This window comes from Dreissena polymorpha, chromosome 8, assembly GCF_020536995.1.
Source record: "Dreissena polymorpha isolate Duluth1 chromosome 8, UMN_Dpol_1.0, whole genome shotgun sequence".
Lineage (NCBI taxonomy): Eukaryota > Metazoa > Mollusca > Bivalvia > Myida > Dreissenidae > Dreissena > Dreissena polymorpha.
Window position 1 is genome coordinate 96,610,272 of NC_068362.1, and position 24,131 is coordinate 96,634,402.

At 35.5% G+C, this 24,131-nt stretch overlaps 1 protein-coding gene across 1 annotated transcript in view; it reads right to left on the minus strand.

Annotated features, from left to right (window-relative positions):
* Positions 1 to 7,621: 7,621 nt before the first annotated feature.
* Positions 7,622 to 24,131, minus strand: part of LOC127843255 (dipeptidyl peptidase 4-like) — a 101,693-nt gene continuing 85,183 nt past the window's right edge. Inside the window, exons 11-25 of the mRNA XM_052373120.1 lie at positions 23,046 to 23,169; positions 22,423 to 22,461; positions 21,948 to 22,061; positions 21,024 to 21,106; positions 20,199 to 20,249; positions 18,335 to 18,513; positions 17,803 to 17,901; positions 15,504 to 15,643; positions 14,597 to 14,727; positions 13,902 to 13,953; positions 12,460 to 12,559; positions 11,779 to 11,840; positions 10,116 to 10,188; positions 9,651 to 9,724; positions 7,622 to 8,860 (exon numbers count right to left, since the gene is read on the minus strand). Coding sequence (XP_052229080.1) covers positions 8,714 to 8,860; positions 9,651 to 9,724; positions 10,116 to 10,188; positions 11,779 to 11,840; positions 12,460 to 12,559; positions 13,902 to 13,953; positions 14,597 to 14,727; positions 15,504 to 15,643; positions 17,803 to 17,901; positions 18,335 to 18,513; positions 20,199 to 20,249; positions 21,024 to 21,106; positions 21,948 to 22,061; positions 22,423 to 22,461; positions 23,046 to 23,169 — 1,468 coding nt within the window. The 3' untranslated portion in view covers positions 7,622 to 8,713. The remainder of the gene's footprint in view (positions 8,861 to 9,650; positions 9,725 to 10,115; positions 10,189 to 11,778; positions 11,841 to 12,459; positions 12,560 to 13,901; positions 13,954 to 14,596; positions 14,728 to 15,503; positions 15,644 to 17,802; positions 17,902 to 18,334; positions 18,514 to 20,198; positions 20,250 to 21,023; positions 21,107 to 21,947; positions 22,062 to 22,422; positions 22,462 to 23,045; positions 23,170 to 24,131) is intronic.

Below are 24,131 nucleotides of genomic sequence, written 5' to 3' on the forward strand. Positions count from 1 at the left end.
TTGCACATCTGACATATCGGTGGGCCTTATAATTGACATGTTTGTGAGACATATGTATTCGGAAAGTATTGTGTGAAAAGTAAATACTGGATCATTCTATACATAGATGGTGACGTCACTGCGTTATCTGAAAGATCGGTGTACACAATGAATACTGCATATTAAGGCCAGTGTGTGCGGCGAACCAACTCATACAGTGGACGAGTATTTAAGTGAAGTACCATAAGACATTGTTTATGTTTCACGTGTACATAGATACTGTCTTTTTTTTTTAATGCTGCATTATATAAATATTTAAAAGCATGTTATTATATGAATCTTAAAATGTACAGACATTATCCCTCAGAGGAAAATAGACAAAGCATAGTAGAATCCATGAGTCTTTATAAAAGTAAATTTCGGAAAAAGAAATACGCTTATGATAAAAATCAAACAATTATATTAGAAAATGCAAGACTAACAAATGCAAAACTTTACTGGAAAATGTTAAAGAATAATACATGCACAGACAATAAGTAAGAAATAAGTAGTAGAGAGTTTTTAAACTATTTTAAATGAATTAATGATCCTAACTCTAGATTTTATCAAGCTGACGAAGATGTTTTATTTTACCAGGAACGGTACTTAAATGGAGAATAAAATATAATGTTTAGTGAGTTACATGTAGCATTTATTGATCAAGAAATAAGAAGTCCTTGTAAGCAAATACATAATGTAAATCAGGTGGTCCTGATTAGCTGCTAAATGATCTTTTTAAATTTGGAATTAGTAGTAAAGTTTCTTAAAAGTTGATTGTAATTTGTTTAATACATTCCTTGAATATGAAAATTTTTGCTGAAGTGTGGTGTGAGGGTTTTATTGCTCCGTTACATAAAAAGGTGAGCAACAGGATGTGAATAATTACAGAGGGATAACATTATTTAGTACTTTTGGGAAATTATTCACTAATATCATTTTCAATAGGCCTTACAATTGGGTTGAACACTATCATGTCTACATAGAGGCACAGGCAGGATTCACGCAAAATATGGAAACTGTTGATAACAATTTTGTGTTACACGGTGTGATTAATAATTTATTAAGTGATCAACAAAGATTGTATGCTGTATTTGTCGATTACACCAAAGCTTTCGATTCTTTGGTGTGTGGTACCATCTGTTATAAACTGTTGAAGCTATGCGTTAGAGGAAAAATGCTTGATATCATAAATTGTATGTATACAATTGTGAAATCAAGAATAACAGTAGGTAATATAATGAGTAATGAAGATTTAATATTAGTATAATCATTATCACCATTCTTATTTTATATTTATTTGAACGACTTAGAACAACATTATATGCTAAATAGTTATAAAGGAATGAATATTGGTATGCTAAAATTATTTTTGTTGCTATATGCAGAAGACATTGTTATTATGGCAGAAACTGAGATACAACTAATGAGAGCTCCAGATAAAAATTTGGTCAAATTCTTATTTACTCCCTATTTCGAAAATTAATTCTTATTTCACCCCCTATTTATAAAATCAATTCTTAACACTATATTACCAAATGATTTTTATGCATTGTTTTTGACACATCAACAATCCAACATTTTGGTTTATAGTCTTGGAAAAGCCTGGCTTTCTTTTCCGTTTCTTGCTTTCCCATAATCGGACAGCTTTTTCTGGCTCAAAAGACCCCACATCTATCTTGCTCATCTTGCTTTTTTTGCCTTCCACGCTTCGATACACCGCTTCGGTCGGCCATTTTGATTTTTTATTAGAAACAGTAACTGACACTTCGGCTTAGGTCATAATGGCATTTTGGTCGCCGTTAAAGTCATATCAAAAACATATATTTAACATTTAATTTTAATGACATTTTGAATAGGTATGTTGTTTATTACTTGTGTATAAAAATTACGATAAGTGTAATTAAAAAGGTACAATAAACAGTAATGACTCGCCTGTAATACCAGGAGAACAGAATCGAGACTGTTTGGCCTTTCGACCGTTCTTAAGTGTGGCCCTTCCTCACAGCAAAGTGACGTTGACATAAAGTTGTAGTTTTAATTGAGCGCCTCGACAAGTCAGAACCGGGATGAAATGTTTACCATATATAATTTGCTACTGAAAGTTTTACGCACGTTCGAAAATGTCGAATTCGTGTTTTATTTTTTCAATGCGTAACTTTACGCAAAGATTTTAAATCTAAATCGTTATTTAAGAAATTTTATTCGTTTTTACGCCTTTACGCATGTTATCTTGAGCACTGCAACTAATAAAAGGTGTGCCTTTGTTAGAGGAATATTGTTATAGGTGGAAATTATGTGTTAACACAAATAAAATAAAGGTGATGGTTTTCAAAAAAGGGGTCAACTTAGTAGGGATATAAAAAATTTGTACAAAGACTAAGCATTAGAAATTGTTAAATCATTTACATATTTAAGAATTGTATTCACTACAGGAAAATCTTTTGCAAATACCTTTTAAACACATGCAGGTCAAGCCTCAAAGGCTGTGTTTAAGCTTAACTCATATTTAATAAATTATCCAACAATTTCAATACATACCAAATAAGAGTTGTTTGATCAGCTTGTTTTACCAATTGTAAATCATGGGTAAGAAATATGGGGCTTAACTGAGTCAATGGCAATTGAAAGAGTTTACTTAATTTTTTTTGCAAAAAACTACTAGGCGTGAAAATTCAAACACAGAATAATTTTCTATATGGGGAACTTGGAAGAACATCCCTGATAACTAAAAGAGCCATTAATGTAATACGGTATTGGTTTAAGATTATTCAGTTTGAAGATCATATGTACGTAAAGTGTATTTATAGGCACATGACCAAATTCATTAGCAAAATCTGTGTGTAGTCTGTTGCAGACCTTATGCTTTCAATATCCATGGCTAAACCAGGGTGTAGGCGATGAAAAGTGTTTTTTAACCTTGGTAAAGTCTAGATTTAATGATACATTTATGCAAAATTGGATGTCAGAACTTAATGATTCTTCAAGAGCAATAAGTTACAGGCAGATTTGTAAATTTGAATTGCAACCTTACTTAAAAAAACGTTAGTATAAATAAGTTTAGATCTGATCTTTGTAGATTAGGGGTTTCATCCCATAAACTAGAAATCGAATCAGGCAGATGGCAAAAACCTGAAGCCATACCTTTACATGATAGAACATGTCAACATTGCAATGTTCTTGAGGATGAATATCTCATTTGTTTTTAGAATGTTTCTTATATGATGATATTAGGACATTGTATATTATTAAATATAACTGGAAAAGACCGAACATTATAAAAAAATGAATTAATGCAATCTGATAATACAAGTACCAACATAAACTTAGCTATGTATGTACATAAAGCATTAAGTCAAAGAAACCTCTATTAATATTATTATGATTAATTGTATATATATATCATAACTCAAAACGTGACTTCTCGCTCTCTTGTAGATTCGTATTGGTTGTTTTTGTTGTTATCGTTATAGCATTAATTGTTATATAGATTCTAAATGTTGTAATAAAAAAAAATGTGTCCTAGACCTTTTCATTAATTGATACTTTATTTAATAACTTATAAATTTCAATACTGATCATATGTCATGCCTTTATATATGTTATTATGTTTTGATCATGTATATTCATGGACTGTATGTATATTGCATATATTGAATAAACCTTTATAAAATAATATATGTTCTTATTTTTGATAGTGGAAAAATAAAAGTATATAAAGTGTGTGGATTTATACTTACGCCAGAATAAAAATCCATCAATATGATTTGATATGATTATGCAAATAAGTAGATTTTATTTGATGATAGGATTAGTAAAACATGTCAAATAGTCAAGACTATCGTAAGCATATAGCCACTGCTGTGTCCGTGTAGTCATGTTTCTCGTCCGCAATATTTCTCTGCTACTGCCCAGAATGATGTTAACATTCAGTTGCTTCTTAGTTAGAAGTACATGTATTTGTTATTTAAGACTACCAGACGCGGTTATTAGTAAAGAAATCGCGTATATATTATAAATGTTGTGATGTTTATAGTCACTTAATTTTTTTTTCAAGCTCATATTTTTTTTCTGACAAAATACTACGTACTGCAGTTGTAGTTCTATGGTTGTTTCTCCTGTTGTTGCATTTCAATACTATACTTTAAAGCCACATTGGACCATGTCCATTGTTCAATGGTCTGGTGAATATTATTGGTTAATTGGAATACATTTTTTGATAATTAAAAGTAAAAAGATTGAATAACACTAGCTGCTACACTGACTTTAACAATGTACTTTTTAGTTTTGTTATAATTCATTGCTTTTCTATGTAGTATATTTTCTTTTTGTTATAATTCATTGCTCTACTTTCTAGTATATTATCTTTGTGTTATACTTCATTTCTCTACTATCAAGTATATTATCTTTTTGTTGTAATACATTGCTCTACTTACTATCTAGTATATTATATTTTTGTTATAATTTATTGCTCTACTCTTTAGTATATTATCTTTGCCTTTGCACAATGCGGACATCCTTTGTCCCTTTTACATGTGTTGAATTCAACGGTGGTTTGCAAGTGTAAAAAATCATTTTATGTTACAAACACAAACTGGCTGTTTTACTTAATACATTTTTTTTCTTAAGAACTGTACAGAACTAACACTATTAATTAAAATATTAAACAGTCTTCTTTCGTTACAAACATTGCCACTTATATTGTTTCCATTTAGAATGCTTAATATGAAACATTTATAAAACTGTTTGAATGAAAGACAAAATGTTTCGAAAATTAGTTGAGCACACAATTGCTTGATACAAATGTTTTTGAAATAGTTTTACATTTCTTCATTGATTGAAAATGTTTCGTACCAACAAGTAGGCACGTGGTCCATATGTTAATGTTGCCAATATATGAATTATTTAAATTCATTGAACATTTAGCACATGCTATGTTTACATGACACTGCTTAGATCACTTCTTTGTGGTAACATAATCATGTGTTGTACCAAGTAAAGTGCGAGACCCTAATAACTATCCTTTGCATGATATGGCAGTTTGATCGGATTGTTTACGCCAATGTAGTCATCTTAGCCCATGGAACTGATGCATAGGGTGCTTCTTTTTTCTTTCCATATCTCCAGTGTACTTTATATTTCAATGGATAGGCCGCAACGGATTTCGTATGTTTTCATCTAGACTCAACATGTGTGTCTTTGCAAACAATCTGCTGAGGGCTACCAGTTCGGGATGTACTGATTTATCTTTAGGGATACGATAACCACTATTTAACTGTGTTAATGACATTACACTAAGGCTACGGGTATTCCTACGAATTCAACCTTTCAACATTTGGCTGCACATGTTCACATTTTGCTGAAACCAACTTTTAATGTTGAATAATTAGAATTTACTAACCTCTTGGAAGCACTATTTGCTCTAATGCTTAAAGTCCATTTGTAACATGCATAATTCTGAAATAAATGATTTTATTTATTGTGTGTAGAGCAATGTTTTCATATTTTACTTAACCTGACTGAATTGTCAAGAAGTGTCAAATTAATATATTTAGGAGTAGTCTAACGTATTTTCTTTTTCGTTTTGTGTTGAAAAGTCCAGAAGGGAAACCGTTTTGCATCAATAATGAGCAGGACGATTTTCTATTACGCTCTAGATCTTTTCCAGGCCGAGTCGCATTTTCGCTTAACGTTCTGAGTGAAACAAAAAATGGTTAAACGTGCATTCAGAAAACAGAATTGAACCGAAGAAGATATTTGTATTTCAAATCTGGTAATTTATTCAAATATATAACATGTAAATATAAATAACGAACGGATAAAAATACTTAGTATGGAATTAAGCGAATTGGAAACAATAATGTGTTTGTGGATTGTTTTTTATGAGCAAGCCTGCAATATGGAACACGCACACGTAGATGTACTAAAGAGCAAGGATAGTTTAGAATCGAGTTGATATATAGATTGCACCCTGGGGTAGAACATAATTGCAAGTATGTTTATGGAATTTTTATATAAACTACGTCATATACAACTCAAATCCGAAAAGTCAAACATAGTTTGTGCTAATTTGTAAAATCACACAGAAAAAAAAATCAGGAAGCTATGAGCATTTTTAACATCGAGAGAGAACGAGAAATATTAAACATTTAAAATATAATAAGTAACGACATATACACGTTTACAGGAAACAATTGTGCACAACTTGTATGTAGAAGTTGTTGAGCATAATATTTTCATTAAATTAACTTTCTGCATTACCGTTATATAAAATGAGTAACTAGAGAATGCTTACATTAATAAGCGTTTTCATTTATATAAACTAAAATCATATACATATATCTGTTTTTGGTATTTCCGTGTCGACATATATTAATTAAATAACAAGCTTTTATTTACGCAGTTACCATGAAATATTATTTTCCTCGAGGGCTACTCGTCTCTTTAAAAAAAAACTTGAGAGCGATGAATCTGTGAAAAAACTAGGCCAATTACAACAATAAATTATGTACAATGAAATATAAACACAATTGCAAAACATAGTTACATAAAAACGGTAACAATGCCATCCAAAATTCAACCCGACGATATTTGTTACCTTTTTTTGGAGCCAGCGTGACTGACATCTCAACATCAACCCTATGACCTTCACATTGTGGCCAAGGTTGATGATATAATGGCTCAAATTATGTCATTGAAATATAACCTTGAAATTGAGCATGCATGAATGAATCATACCTTTCACACATAGTTCCAAATACCTTTAGCATTGTAGGCAAGTTTCGTGAAAAACCCTTCAAAACGTTTAGGTGATACGGAGCCGACGCATGTAAAGCAGGCTCAGGCCTTTGACCTTCAAATATGGTCTTCACTTCGATTTGGCACAACTGACCCATGTCTTTTGCATATCATTTCAATGACCTTAACATTTAAGTCAAGTTTCATAAAAATACATTAACAGGTATATGAGATACGGAAAGTACATGAAATTGGAGACTCAAACATTTGACCTTCAAATACAGCCTTGACATTGAGCCAGCAGGCTGAATCTGCCTTATGCACAGCGTCACAATTCCCAAACATTTCAGGCAAGTTTAATGAAAATCCTTTAAAGGATAGAAGATAAATGACCGGACAAGAAAATGGAGACTCAAATCTACTTTGAAGCACGATTTTGACCTTTAGCCAGCTGTAAATCGTCTTAATGTTCTCGCGTGTTGAGGCAAGTTTCATACAAATCTTTCGATGAGTATAAGAAACATAGGCGAACACAAAGAAGTGACGAATAACTTATTGACGAAGTTGTGTACTCACGGACGAGGTGCAAACCTATAATTCTTCTGCCGCTGTTTATGGTGATAAATTAAAGTGTAAATCCTTTTTACAAATATATCAAATAGTAGTATTTGTAGTAGATGTTGTAGTAGTAGTAGACGAAGTAGTAGGAGAAGTAATACTACTACTACTAATAATAATAACTATAATAGTATTTTTTTTAAAATAATAATGATAATAATAGTGCTAATAATAATAATAATAATATTAATAATATTAATAATAATAATAATAATAATAATTAGTATTATAGATAAACATCGTAATATTCATTATCATGTAATAAAAACAATAAAAAATTTTTTTTACTCAATTGCATGCTAGTTAGTTTCGAACGGTTGCTCTATGCTACGGAAGACATAAACAAATATATATAAATGCACACTTCCACTCCGAACAATCTCAGAAATACACCAGTATTGACTTCCGGTTTTGGTTTTACAGAAAGGAGAATTTTTAACAATGTTAAGTAATTATTTTAAATACAATTCATAATGCAAACAATATAAGCACAACACGCTTACAGTAAGATATCGCACTTCTTATATTCCAACAGTCCATAATGAACAGTTGTATTCGCAGTCTTTATTGAAGAACTTGTTATACCTTTGAAACACAGACTGTTTGTTCATAAAAACACAGATTACTTGTTCATACTAACACTATGTTTGTTATAACGTGTTACATGAACACATTTTCCCATCGCATTAAAATTGCAACATAATGATATAAAATCTTCTGATAAAAATCATACATGGGAATGATTGAAACGTATTTACAATTTTACCTACACATATTTACAACTTATGAAGCATAATTTAATATTGTTTCTTCGCAACAACGCTGTAATAACACACACTTTCACACCTTAGCACACAATTTTCTTACAAATCAAGAGGTTTATGATCTCTAGTAAACATACATCTAATATTGATCTTCACATCGTTAATTCAGATTTATACCTATAGTTTTAGTCGACAGAAATGGCCATAGAAAGTATTCAATGTCCTTTATTGTATCGACTACCCAATCAGAAATGAAAGGATTGTCACGCTCAATCATAACTCGTCCTAGCTGATTGTAGGGAAAACTTGCACTTTCCACACGTTATTTGTAAAGCATTCATACTCAAAATCCTGCCTTAACGATCATTCAGGGAGCCGAGCTCAGTACTTCGGCGTACTGTTGTATGGTCAATGTATTTCCGGCGTTGAATTGTATGTTCAAAGTTTTTGCAACGCTCAACTCTGAGTCAAAATATATCCCGTGCACCCATGTCCGATCATCGGCATAGCTGTAATAATAATATATTGTTACGCGACTTGTCAACATAATATGTGTGTAGAAGTTGAACTTCCGGCGCTCAGTCCTCCTCCTCTTCGATGACAGGCGGATCGACGTGGCGCGGGGCGGTCTTGCCGTAACACTTGAAGATGAAGTCTTCGATGCTGTTGTAGAGATGGTTGCGGGTGTTTCCGCCGCTCAACCAGTGCTGCTGGTCCGTATATATCTGAAAGCAATCGATGAAATCATCTGGAATCGTCCACTAAATAACTAGTTCGATGTCAATCAACCCTTATTTAGTATAATCTAAGCCAAACTAATAACCGAATACACCGTGTAGATGATTTGAGCTACATCATGCGAAAATGGGTATTAGCCATATGCGGCCAGCTTAGCTGTATTCAAATCGCTCCGTCTTGTCAGGAGCTACGCTGTCCCCTATAAAATCACCAAAATCTCATTTTCGCAGAGGGAAGCTCTTGACCAGTCTATGCGGATGTACAGACAGGGTCTGGAGCTACGCTGGCCTTTTCGCAATCGTACAGTTTTATACTCAGAAACGTACTTTACTTATGAGCATTATTATCATTACTTGGAAACAGATGCTGTTTTTTGTTCAATATATGCTGCTGCGAGACTGACCTGATTAACGAAATCACATTAAGTATAACAGACACGTGAAATAAAAAAGCACAAGTGATACAATAGAACAAGTGCCGGATATGTTGATATGTGTCTTGTTCTGTGAAAACTAGGCGAAATGCATGTGCGTAAAGTGTCGTCCCAGATTAGCCTGTGCAGTCCGCACAGGCTCATCAGGGACGACACTTTCTGCCTAAACTTGATTTTCGGTAAGGAGGGACTTCCTTGAAACTAAAAATACCACACAAACGAAAAGTGTCGTCCCTGATTAGCCTGTGCGGACTGCACAGGCTAATCTGGGATGACACTTTACGCACATGCATTAAGCCCAATTTTCTCCGAACGCGACTGATATGTTAATATGACTGACATACCAGTGATTTGTAGTAGACGTCACGTTCCGTTAATGCCTTCATCAGTTGAGCAGAGTGCTGGAAATGCACGTTGTCTGAAATAAGCATCATCAATAAAAAGATAAACTATGTACATCACGGATAATTAAAGTTTCGGACATCGTGCACATTTATAATCATATCCATCGTGAGCTTTTGAGTTATTTTATTACTACATCTATATTTTAGCTTCAAATTTTGTCATATAACCGAATATCGTTTGGTAAAACAGTGTTTTATACATATGTCAGATTTATACTTTTGGTTTTATTGTACTATTCAAAACGGGCAGCATGTGTCCGCTTTTTCGGTCCGTCCGAATTCTACTGTCGATATATTTACTTGTTTCATTCGGAAATTATCTAGCTCGGGAGGCGCACACACCCAGTCATGAAGTTGTAATGAAAGACAACTCTCGTGTACTGATATTGCAAGGTTGTTGCTTACCGTCCCCTGTTCCGTGCACCAACAAGAATCTAGACGTCCTGAAGTTGACCGCAAAACGTGATATGTTGGAATTCTGGAACGTGGAAACGCAAAAAACAAATATTTTGTTTGTGTGCTCATGTGTAATACAGTAACGCAATTAACCGCGTATGTTGCTCTAATATTATTATATAACGATCTATGTTTTGTCGCCCATAATATGTTTACAGCCTTAACCAGAGTGCATCTTAATCCAAAACACATAAAACAACTATGCAATTGTCATCTGGCAGACACAAACTGTATTTTGTTGTATTCTTTTTTCGTCCCAAGACAATTGTGTCTCAACCTTTAAAGCACTAAACCATGCGGTCGTGAAAATCGACCCTATATACGCCTGCACTACTATCTCTTACATTATATGCGTTCAAATTATCGACGGTGTAAAGACTGCACTACTATCACTTACATTATATGCGTCCAAATTATCGACGGTGGGAAGACTGCACTGCTGTCTCTTACATTGTATGCGTCTAAATTATCGACGATCGGAAGACTGCACTACTATCTCTTACATTATATGCGTCCAAATTATCGACGGTGGGAAGACTGCACTTCTATCACTTACATTATATGCGTCCAAATTATCGACGGTCTGAAGACTGCACTATTATCACTTACATTATATGCGTATAGATTATCGAATGCACTACTATCACTTACAGTGCAGTGTATGCGCGTTCAGATTATCGATTGCACTATTATCACTTACAGTACAGTGTCTGTGCGTTCAGATTATCGATTGCACTATTATCACTTTCAGTATCCAACTTATTGGCGGTCGGAAGACTGCGCTTCTATCACATGTAGTTTACATTATATTTAACCATATTATCGACTGCACTATTATCACTTGCATTATATTTAACCATTTTATCGACTGCACTATTATCACTTGCATTATATTTGTCCAGATTATTGACTGAACTATATCACTTACTGTTACATTATATGCGTCCAAATTACCGATGGCCATAAGCCTGTACTATTATCACTTACTTTATATGCGAACAGATAAGTGTATGTTCTATTATCACTTACATTATATGCGTCCAGATTACTTAATGTACTATTATCACTTACATTTTATGAGTCCAGATTACTGAGTGAACTAGTATCACTTACAGAATATGCGTCTATATAACTGAATGTACTATTATCACTTAGATTATATGCGTCCACATTTCTGAATGTACTATTATAGCTCACGTTATATGCGTCCAGATTACTGATTACTAGTAGCATTTACATTCTATACGCATAGATTACTGAATGTACTACATGTATTATCACTTACATGATATGCGTCTAGATAACTGAATGTACTATTATCACTTACATTATATGCGTCCAGATAACTGAATGTACTATTATCACTTACATTATATGCGTCCAATGTACTATTATCACTTACATTATATGCGCCCAGATAACTGAATGTACTAGTATCACTTACATTATATGGGTATAAATTACTGTAAGTACCTTTATAACTTACATTATATGCGTATAGATTACTGTATCTACTTGTATCACTTACATTTTATGCGTATAGATTACTGTATGTTCTTTTATCACTTACATTATATACCTATAGATTACGGAATGTACTATTATCACTTACATTATATGCGTCAAGATTATCAACGGTCGGATAACCCATAAACTTCTCCGTATAGAAAGTATCTGAAAAGGCAGAGATACCGGTCAACATGAATACATGCGGTGATGCTTTCTTTTGATGATCCATTTCATGCATTGTTCAATAATTTAAATTTAAGTTCTTTGTAATTTATTACATATTAAGTTAAACAATACAACGTTAGTCTTTTGTAATTAATTACATAGTAAGTTAAAAATGTAAACTTCAGCCCATAGTAAAAGATAATTCAGTCCAAATATAACTATACGGACCATACGTTCCAGACTATACAAACTCAAGTCATCAATAGGAAAAGACAACCTTTTACAAATATACCCATTTGTATCGCATGAATATTTGCATAGTGTGGAAATATTTGGGGGTCACGTTTATTTGAATGACAATACATTTCCAATAGATTAATGCTGCTTTCGTTTGTACCTCATGTAATTACCGCAAAAAAAGATTTAATTGAGTTCCGACTACTGTCAACATACCCATTTAATAACCGAAAGGACAAGTATTTTGCATACGAAAAATGAGCACATTTTCATTTGCACTTAATCAGATGATTTTCTCTATTCAATAATTTGTTTTGCTGCCCCTAACTTCCTTATCATTCGCTGATTAGAAACACAACACTAGAACACAATAGCTGCGTACCGTAGTATCTCCAGTCCGTGACCGGGGCGACTGCCACCCCGCACGTTATCACGTTCTCTGGGTTGCCTAGCAACGCCGCCGTCAGGAACCCACCGTGCGACTTCAAAAAGACAGACATGAAGAGGTTATTTTGTATTAACATTTATTGCTTTACATGTACATAAAACGTTTCCTGGTTTTACACGTCAATTTTACGCTGAAAGACGATATCGTTTGTTATAAATATTTTCATTGGTTTGCAATTGTTTGTGTCCATGATTATGAAATGTTAAAATATTGATTGATTTTTTGTTGATTGATTTATTTCGGCATGGAATACACATACATGGACATTTATAACAACATGTTTAATACAGAATCGTATAACACATGAGAATAAATAAACCATGGCATGCACACCAACACCAAGGATAACACAAAAAAGAGCAACTTTTAAACATTAACCTCATAATAAAGTTCATATATGTACACATTGTTAAATGGAATGATATCACAGATAAATGGCCTAATTTATTATCACAGTACAAATCTAAATTTGGCATTTTGTAATCACAGTTGGGAATAGAATATAAAGGAATATAAAGAAATATATATATGGGTTTTAAAAAAAGCTAGAAAATACATGAAATTAAGACACAAACTTACACATTACACAATGTCCTTAAAACCTAATAAAACATAATTTAATATCAATTAAAGGAAAGCTGATAAAAACAAAATCACAACTTCAGCAATTATAAAAATCATCAAATGACTAGATCTAGATGAACTGATTAAAATATTCCTATACAGAAACATTAATGATACATAGATAAAAATGATGTTATGATATAAAAATGAGAAAACTATAAACTGTCAATCAGGTACTTTTCAACTGCTACAGCTGGTAGGCTGTTCCACAAGGAGCAACCAAGAAAGCAGAAGGACTTGAAACCAAAATCTTTGACATTTCGAATTGCAAAAGCACCCCTACTACATGACCTTGTCTTATATGAATGGACAGAATCTTGGGGGATAAACGACTCTTCCACATAATCAGGAGCTAAACCATTTTTGACCTTGAAAACATGACAAAGGATAATCTGGTCACCACGTTTGCTGACAGGTAACCAATTAAAAGAGCGGAAGTGTTGTGTTGTATGATATATTTTTAAATTAAAATGTAAATAACGAAATTTCTATTGTTTAAATACAACATGTCTGATAAAATCTGAGTATGATAAACAGATGCATACTAAGTAATTGTTTTTGCCAACAACTCTCAGTAAACCGGAACTCCCTTTAAACTGGATATTTTGTCCGGTCCGTGTTTGGAATAGTTTCGGTTTTACTTTTTTATTTCCTTGCAGCTAAAAACTATATTAGAGAGCCGCAAATCAACAAAGTGCAATGATTGTTATTATCATTTCATGAACACTAAATATGTATCTGTACATACATACCACGCCCCAAATAGCGACTTGCGGATCGACGTATTGCTGGCTTTTAAAATATCTGAAACAAGAAGCTTATTAAAGTAAACAACTGTCAGATCAGAAAATGTAAGATTGTGTATTTTTTTGTTTTGTAAAACTGCAGCCAGTTACCCATGTAACAAGATAAAATAACGAAATGTGGACTCATGTTTGATATATACTAAGATCTATAAAAGAAACTTTCAATTGATTTATAACAGTATATAAAACGCTTTATTAAAAGCGTTATGTCTGTCGCAACAATTTTAATAAAATTACATCGTAACGACTTGTAGTAAGATAGGGCTAATTGATGAATTGATCGGAACTATTGAGTAAATCTGCATGCACATGTATCGTAAATGGTGGCACTTGGAGTTAGATGTAAGTAGCCTTGGCTAAAAATCCCAAAGAATATTGTCAACTTCCATGGTTTGAGGCGGATGTGCCTTCCTGGCGTGGGAGAGGTCGTAAAGTTGAATGTATCCTTAATACACATGACGCGTTCAATTGCTCTTATTTTGAATGACAAGAACAATCCTACCTAGGTGAAATAAAAAAGTAAATCCACATTTTCCCGACAAAATAGAGCTTAACTATTAACTCTGACACTGATATTTCCCGCGCAACATTCACAATTACGTGTTGATTGTATCAACATAGCGTGACGTCACAGCGGTTACCTGCCAGCAGCTATGATGTCCTTGACCTCCAAGTTGCCTAGGCGTTTGTGGACCGCGTGCATCCACTGATCGCCACGCCCTCCTGAACCCCGAACTTCTACATACACGATGATCAAATCATTTGTAATACACTGCAAGAGAAGCATGCAGATTCATTTGATTGAACAAAGGAATACATACACAACTCAAACTTTTTTATAGCTTGTTTAAATTCAGCCTTCGCGTTTGACAGTATTAAAAGATTTAAAACTGACCGAGCTAAATATATTGCTGGCGTCGTCGTCATCAGCATCGTTATCATTATTATAATCGAATTGATCCTTGCGGACAGGGTCTATTAATTAACATGTTAGCGCTTCTCTTACCAACTTAAAAGTTATTTCTAGCTAAAAATAGCAAATGTATCAAGTTTGAGCAATTATCCATATGAACATACGATTAAGAAATCGTAGAGGTTTGATAAGTTTTATATTGAAATCATAATATGTATTTTATTAAGCAGGGTCAGACAAACAATATAACGTATCTGATATGACTGTTGTACGTATACCAAATGATCATTATAAATCGTGAGGTTCGGGCCAGCTGGGGCAATTTCAATGGTCCTACAACATATCGTTTACATTTTACAATGCAATATACGAGTTTGTACGAATTATTATAATCACTTTTTTTTATTACGTTTAGAAGATTGAAGTGCAGAGGTATGTGTACTGCTAATTTTTATTTAATGAAGGCCAAATGATAAGGATGCAAATACGCCAGTAATAAACGCCACGTCATACGTAAAATTTGACACCTACAAACTCATAAAAACATACATACAGCTATTCAATAAATGTGACATCATCGCTCGCTATTATTAACAACTTCAATATTGAGTCAAGTGCCCGTGATTACCCCATACCTGGAAGTGCTCCCAGCCGACCTCGTACTCTTGCGTGACGAGCTGCTGGCCCGGAGAGCCGTACACCTTGAAGAGGGCGTGGAATTTGATCACCTGGTCCTTCTTGAGTATCGGCGGGTAGAGAACCTTCACCCACGTGTCTGATATAGGAAATACTTGAGCCGCCTCATGCGAAAATGGGTTTTATTTCATATGCGACCAGCTTAGCTCCAGACAAGCCTACGCAGTCGCACAGTCTTACAAGAAGCTACGCTGTCCGCGTTGAAGTCACGCAAGATAACGTTGTCTCATTAGCGGCCGGGGTTGCTCCTGAACAGAATTCACGGTTGCGTAGACTGATCTGGAGCTATGCTAGTCCAATATGGTATAATACCAAGTTTAGCATGACGCGGGTCACATGATGATGGTTGTAAACATATATACAGGTTGACTTAGTGGAATGTGAACTAGAGAGAAGACAACAGCCTGACCGGGATAACATTAGAGTCGCGTTCTGAGAAAACTGGGTTTAATGCATGTGCGTAAAGTGTCATTCCAGATTAGCCTGTGCAGTCCGCACAGACTAATCCGGGACAACACTTTCCGCCTAAATTGGATTTTTGCTAAGAAGGGACTTCATTTAAACGAAAAATGTCATAAAAGCGGAAAGTGTCGTCCCTGATTAGCCTGTGCGGACTGCAGAGACTAATCTGGAACGACACTTTACGCACAGTTTTTTTTCAGAACGCTTCTCATTTTGATAAGCTCTCGTACGTATGTTACGACTCGTATGCCGATTTGACCACGGATTCCTTTACACATTTTATAAACGGTAGAGTGAGGGTCACGGGCTAACAAACACATAGTCATCATTAAGAGCTACTTGCGAAATTATACTTAAGGGTCTACCGAACGTAATGAGGATAAGTGTTCGACTACGCAGCCATGCAAAACATATGTACTGCGGGAACACATTATGTACTTACACTCGTTATTCTCGAGTGGTATCTGCTGGAACACATTATGTACTTACACTTGTTATTCTCGAGTGGTATCTGCTGGAACACATTATGTACATACACTCGTTATTCTTGAGTGGTATCTGCTGGAACACATGATGTACTTACACTCGTTATTCTCGAGTGGTATCTGCTGGAAAACATGATGTACATACACTCGTTATTCTCGAGTGGTATCTGCTGGAACACATGATGTACATACACTCGTTATTCTCGAGTAGTATCTGCTGGAACACATGATGAACATACACTCGTTATTCTCTAGTGGTATCTGCTGGAACACATGATGTACATACACTCGTTATTCTCGAGTGGTATCTGCCGGTATGTACTTACACTCGTTATTCTCGAGTGGTATCTGCTGGAACACATGATGAACATAGACTCGTTATTCTCGAGTGGTATCTGCTGGAACACATGATGAACATACACTCGTTATTCTCGAGTGGTATCTGCTGGAACACATGATGAACATACACTCGTTATTCTCGAGTGGTATCTGCTGGAACACATGATGTACATACACTCGTTATTCTCGAGTGGTGTCTGCTGGAACACATGATGAACATACACTCGTTATTCTCGAGTGGTATCTGCTGGAACACATTATGTACATACACTCGTTATTCTCGAGTGGTATCTGCTGGAACACATGATGAACATACACTCGTTATTCTCGAGTGGTATCTGCGGGAACACATTATGTACTTACACTCGTTATTCTCGAGTGGTATCTGCTGGAACACATGATGTACATACACTCGTTATTCTCGAGTGGTATCTGCTGGAACACATTATGTACTTACACTCGTTATTCTCGAGTGGTATCTGCTGGAACACATGATGTACTTACACTCGTTATTCTCTAGTGGTATCTGCTGGAACACATGATGTACTTACACTCGTTATTCTCGAGTGGTATCTGCTGGAACACATGATGTACATAGACTCGTTATTGTCGAGAGGTATCTTCCGGTATGTACTTACACTCGTTATTGTCGAGAGGTATCTGCTGGAACACATGATGTACATAGACTCGTTATTCTCGAGTGGTATCTGCTGGAACACATGATGTACTCACACTCGTTATTGTCAAGAGGTATCTGCCGGTATGTACTTACACTCGTTATTGTCGAGAGGTATCTGCTGGAACACATTATGTACTTACACTCGTTATTGTCGAGAGGTATCTGCCGGTATGTACTTACACTCGTTATTCTCGAGTGGTATCTGCTGGAACACATTATGTGCTTTCACTCGTTATTCTCGAGTGGTACATGCATCTGCTGGTATGTACTTACACTCGTTATTCTCGAGAGGTATCTGTTGGAACTCCACCTTGGGGAACGCCTTGCCCTGCCGGAACGTCCTCAGCGCTTGGTTGTCTTCGAGCATCGACACTTCATAAATGACAAATACCATGACAACACTTGTATAAGGTCTACATCTGACAAAACTGTTCATTTAATTGAATTTCAATCAAATCAACGATACTAATTTATCTTCCCTCAGAATGTGCTCTAGCAACAATCCTTCGCACAATACGGACTGCTCAAAGTGGTTTTTATGGTAACATCACTGGCTGTTTAATAGTAAATAAAGGCTTAATAAATCATTTTAGCGTCTTCACTCTTAATGGGTCAATTAACAACGAATTGGAGATTGCAGGCCTATATATTAAACCTTATTTGGCTGTTTTTACAATTATTGTATTTTTTTTTGTTTCTCCAAACAACGGCGAATGTAACGTTTTCGTACAGAACGACAAAGATTGGTCAAAACATAGAAAATATCTTAAAATTTAAACTTTTGATACAAGCACAAGGGGCATACCCGATATGTTTGGCACTGCCATGATCTGGTGGCTCGGGACCCCGGGCCCCTTGCACGAGAGCACGTAAAACTGGCCCCTGACACTGAACGAGGCGTCCACGTACAGACAGTCGGGGTCAAGGTCGCACGTGATGCACTGGGGCTGCCGGAAGTCAGGGTCAGTTTTGTCTGTGGTAGAACTGCGGAAAGATAAATACTTGAACTCAGAGAATGAGTAATTGTACATAAGAAACATAGAATAAAGTTGAGTTCAATTTAAACACGATGGTCGGTAAAATGAAGTCACACTTCATGATAAACATGGTCTCGTGCATATGTATTGACGAATTGTGTCGATGAAATAAACAGATATTGCTTTAAAATATAAAATCTAAGTCAATGTACACTACTGCAGTATTCATTTACATGATGGACGGACATTTGTTTTGGCTTTCTTTACAGAAAAAAAGACAAGGCAATCTGATTCACTGCGCCTTTGTACAAGTCGTGTTCAAGTTTTTGCAGAATTTAGGCTATTTAATCCATCGAAACCACGCTTTGAAACTACGACTTAATAGCCACGAGACGAATTAGCGCATACCATTCCAATGCACATCCAACGTACTCCAAACAATTGTACTAATAATGGGGATTTGACAATGTCTAATATGGTGCTCCTTTCGGGATTTTAACGTGTTAAACGTATAATTATTTATGCAAATTCAGAATGTGTCTCTTTAAGTAATTATATAAACCACGCCAAACATAAACACAATCTAGTTGAGCCTCGCTCTGGGTAAACCTGGCTTAATACATGTGCGTAGATGAACGTGCAAGATTAGTCTGTGCAGTCCGCACAGGCTCAATAATGTCGACACTTCCAGCTTTTATGGAAGACTCTTCTACACAAAAATCCAGTTTGAGCGGAAAGTGTTGTCCCTGATTAGCCTGTGCGGACTATGAACAATGCCCTGATTAGCCTGCGCGGACTATGAACAAGTTGTCCCTGATTAGCCTGTGCGGACTATGAACAAGTTTTCCCTGATTAGCCTGTGCGGACTATGAACAAGTTGTCCCTGATTAGCCTGTGCGGACTATGAACAAGTTTTCCCTGATTAGCCTGTGCGGACTATGAACAAGTTTTCCCTGATTAGCCTGCGCGGACTATGAACAAGTTTTCCCTGATTAGCCTGTGCGGACTATGAACAAGTTTTCCCTGATTAGCCTGCGCGGACTATGAACAAGTTTTCCCTGATTAGCCTGTGCGGACTATGAACAAGTTTTCCCTGATTAGCCTGCGCGGACTATGAACAAGTTTTCCCTGATTAGCCTGTGCGGACTATGAACAAGTTTTCCCTGATTAGCCTGTGCGGACTATGAACAAGTTTTCCCTGATTAGCCTGCGCGGACTATGAACAAGTTGTCCCTGATTAGCCTGTGCGGACTATAAACAAGTTGTCCCTGATTAGCCTGCGCGGACTATGAACAAGTTGTCCCTGATTAGCCTGCGCGGACTATGAACAAGTTGTCCCTGATTAGCCTGTGCGGACTATAAACAAGTTGTCCCTGATTAGCCTGCGCGGACTATGAACAAGTTTTCCCTGATTAGCCTGTGCGGACTATAAACAAGTTGTCCCTGATTAGCCTGTGCGGACTATAAACAAGTTGTCCCTGATTAGCCTGCGCGGACTATGAACAATGCCAAATATAAACAACAACTATTTGAGCCTTGCTCTGAGTAAATCAGGCCTATTAGTTGTGCGTAAAGTATCGTTCGAGATTCTGCAGTCTTTTCAGTCAAATGTTAATCTGGTTGACACTTAGTTTAGACACATCCATTAAGCCCGGTTTATCCAGCGGCCGGTATAATTAGGGGAAGCAATACCTGTATAGATGTCTTTCCATGGGCGTGGAGTTCTTAGACGCTAGAAAATACCTGCAATTCAAACAAATTACAAGTATCAAACGAACACTTTAAACCTGCGACTTCTTAATTAAGTAATTACATACACTCGTGCTAAATGACAAAATTGACATAAACGGTGCATAATTTTCATTGCATATATTCTGTGAACAAACTACGTACTTAAAACGATGCAGTACACTGCATGTATTTAATGGCGATTGGGGAGAGTTTGAATAGTTTAACGTTATACGGAACAGTTGGGCGCGATCACTTTAAATTGTGCCTGTGACATATCTATAGTCAATCGTTTGTTAATGAAACGTGATTATCAGCCAAAATGTATCAGCAGTTAAAATATTTAAGTGCTTTTTAATACATGCGGTATACGTCCTTAGTAATGTTTTATGCATTAATTGATAGATATTTTTTAAATATCTTAAAAAAAAGTACACTATGTTATTTCTAATTACAACATTGATGAATAATGACGGCTTTGCATATAAAGCCAAGAATTTATAGCGATACTTTTGAAAATAAATTGTATGTTTTTTGTCTAAAAATGGATAAACTGCTGCCGTCGTTACTGGCTAACATAGAATAGATAATGTGCTACTACACAAACTTATTTCCTGATTGCACGCCCATTGTATACTATACTTTCAGTTTAGACCTTTCAAAGAAGTAACACGAAAACTTCCAAATTGAACCGCAATATGGTAAGATGAAACAAGAAAAAGGATCTGCAAATCTTGAGAATAAGCAGTTTATTTGATAGTTTTTAAATAAGCTAAAATACTCGCTTACACTTCACTGAGATCTGGATTGTAGCCGACAATCTTGAGCACGTTTATGGGTCCCGCTGTCACAAAGTAGCTCGACCCGACCCCCTGTGAATAGCAAGAAACATCGCACTGTACCATACGCATTCACAGTCTGAATCGCTGCTCCGTACGGCGCAGACATTTGAAGCAGTTTGTGCGATATCGCAGTATATTCCACGTATACATGTACAGTACATGTCTACAATTAATTACTGTTTTCAATAGTATATAAATCATATAAAATTATGTACATGTAAATGATACATTCATTTTCATTCGCAATTTAAATCTTTTTGTCATAGTAACGTTTTTCTTCAACACCGCCAGTCAAATATGTCGCCTTAATGGGCATAACGTAAGTACTATTAGAGAAATCATGTTACATAAGAACCTCGAGTTTTAGCAATATAATTCTTCAGAAAGTTTTACTGTACAAACAATTCCGAATGACATCCTCGGGACTCGCTCTACATAGCCCTTAATCCATGTATGCCTTGTGGATTCTCCCATCCTTCTAAATTGGATCAATTTATTTCCAAAACTAGGGATGTCTAGTATATTTTTTACTATATTTAGAATATTTCTTACAGAAAACAGAAAAGCAAACAGCGCAGACCCTGGTGAGACGCCGCATCATGCGGCGTTTCATCTGGGTCTACGCTGTTTGCCAATGCTTTTTTTCTAGACGTTAGGCATAAATGGGTTAACCGCTGCATGTAAGAGGATCAACCGATTGACAAGATGATTTAAGCGCACGTGGTTTGCTACGAAACCCATTGAAATGTCTGCACAAACTAAATGGGACGCATGCACTCCTAAAACTAACCCCTATTATTTAGTTGACACAAAAAGAAGTACATAAATACAGAAAGGATGCACAAGAAGTAGCACTATAACTGATAGCTACCCCTTTGAGAGGAGCGTCCACTTGAGCGATGTGCTTGAAGCTGTCCGTGTTGACATCTTTCTGAGACAGAATCAGGAAGTATGTGTCCCTCTCTGACGTAACTACCGGGGATGTCTGAAAAGTACGTGCGCGTCCACTTAAAATGACAGCCACTTCGAGAGTGCTAACACGTTAGATGTGAATGTAAAAACAATGTTTCATTTCACTAGGGTTACTTAAACACATTTGTAAACAGTTCTTGAATACAACGAAATGTAAATTTTGCTTGATGAGCATTGCACCAACACTGCACATTTTTTAAAGTGTGCATTGACTCGGATTGAATGATATCAATTTTTTAAACAGAAAAAAACCATGTATACTAACTATGTTAAATACAGGCATAATCATGTCATTACATAGGATACAACGCGACATCAATAAAGGCACTCGCATGTCATTGCGAATTGAGACCATAGCCAGAAACTTTACTTACCATATCTAGCCAGCCTGATTCTGCAACAGTTCTAAAATTCTGAAACAGATTTAATACGAACGCTAATATCATTCAAACCAATTGGCAAGTGTTATTCGGAAAACAATATTACATCAAAATACATGTTCCATGTTTTTCTTACATTTATGATCATAATAATACAAACATATATAATTGTATAAGGTCACAGACTGCATTCAGTATATAATTGTATAAGGTCACAGACTGCATTCAGTATATATTTGTACAAGGCCACAGACTGCATTCAGATGTATCAAATTCTACCTGAAGGTGATCAAATTAATCGCCTTTGATGTATCTATAAGAAGAATGTGTATGTCCATATGTTGTATTATTAAATGTACTATTTGAGTTTAACCCATTTATGCCTAGCGTCTAGAAAAAAGGCATTGGCAAACAGCGTAGACCCAGATGAGACGCCGCATGATGCGGCGCCTCACCAGGGTCTGCACTGTTTGCTTAAAGGAATTTCTGTAAGAAATATTCTAACTATAGAAATAAATATACTAGACATTCCTAATTTTGGAAATAAATTGATCGAATTTAGAAGGATGGGAGAGTCCACTTGGCATAAATGGGTTAAGTACTCTGCAAACAATTACATCCCAACACGTGGTGGATATTGCATCGCAGATCGACACGATGGACACGTTGTGATGTCTGTTTAACCACGTGACTAGCACGTGCCTGGAATCTCGCCACGTGACAGACGTAAAATAATAGTCACTGAAGCAAAAACAAACAAACGAACATATTATTAATTTAACATGTGTTAATTAATTACAATGCCTTGTTTAATATAACATTTAAATATAAAACCGTAACTGTATGTTGAGCAAGAAGAAACATAACTGTAGTAACGATGGTTAGTAAGTCCCGACAAAACACAATTTTCATATTTTATATTGTGGTAAATTTCATTTTAAACTTCATAAAAAAGTACAAGTACAGCTATCAAAATGTTTGAAGAACACGCAAAGCTGTTTGCAGCAACGGACTTCAGTTGCACTTTTAAAAGATAAAACAGCTACCATAAAAATGTTCATTTTTTGTGTACTTCAGAGCTCCAGATAAAAATTTGGTCAAATTCTTATTTACTTCCTATTTTAAAAATTAATTCTTATTTTACCCTCTATTTATAAAATTAATTTTTAACAATATATTACCGAATAATTTTACGTGCAGTCTTTTACGCAAGAGCTTTTAAGTTCATCAATTATTGACGAAACCATGCTTTGGGTATTTGAATCTAATTGAAAAAATGCATGCAGCGAGGACTTTTGACACTGAAATGGCTGTTTTGCCTTCCACGCTTCAATACACCGCTTCAGTCGGCCATTTAGATTTTTTCTGTAAAACGGTCACTCACACTTCGGCTTTATATAGGTCATAATGGCCTTTTGGTCGCCGTTAAAGTCATATCAAAAACTATATTTAACATTTAATTTTAATGGCATTTTGAATAGGTATACAGTATATTACTTGTGTATAAAAATAACGATAAGTGTTATAAAACAGGTAAAATAAACATTAATGACTCGCCTGAAAATCAAGGAGAACAGAATCGAGACCGTTTGGCCTTTTGACCGTTCTAAGGTATGGCTCTTCCTCACAGCAAACGCTTAAGTGACGATGATTTAAAGTTGTATTTTTAATTGAGCGCCTAGACGAGCCAGAACCGGGATGAA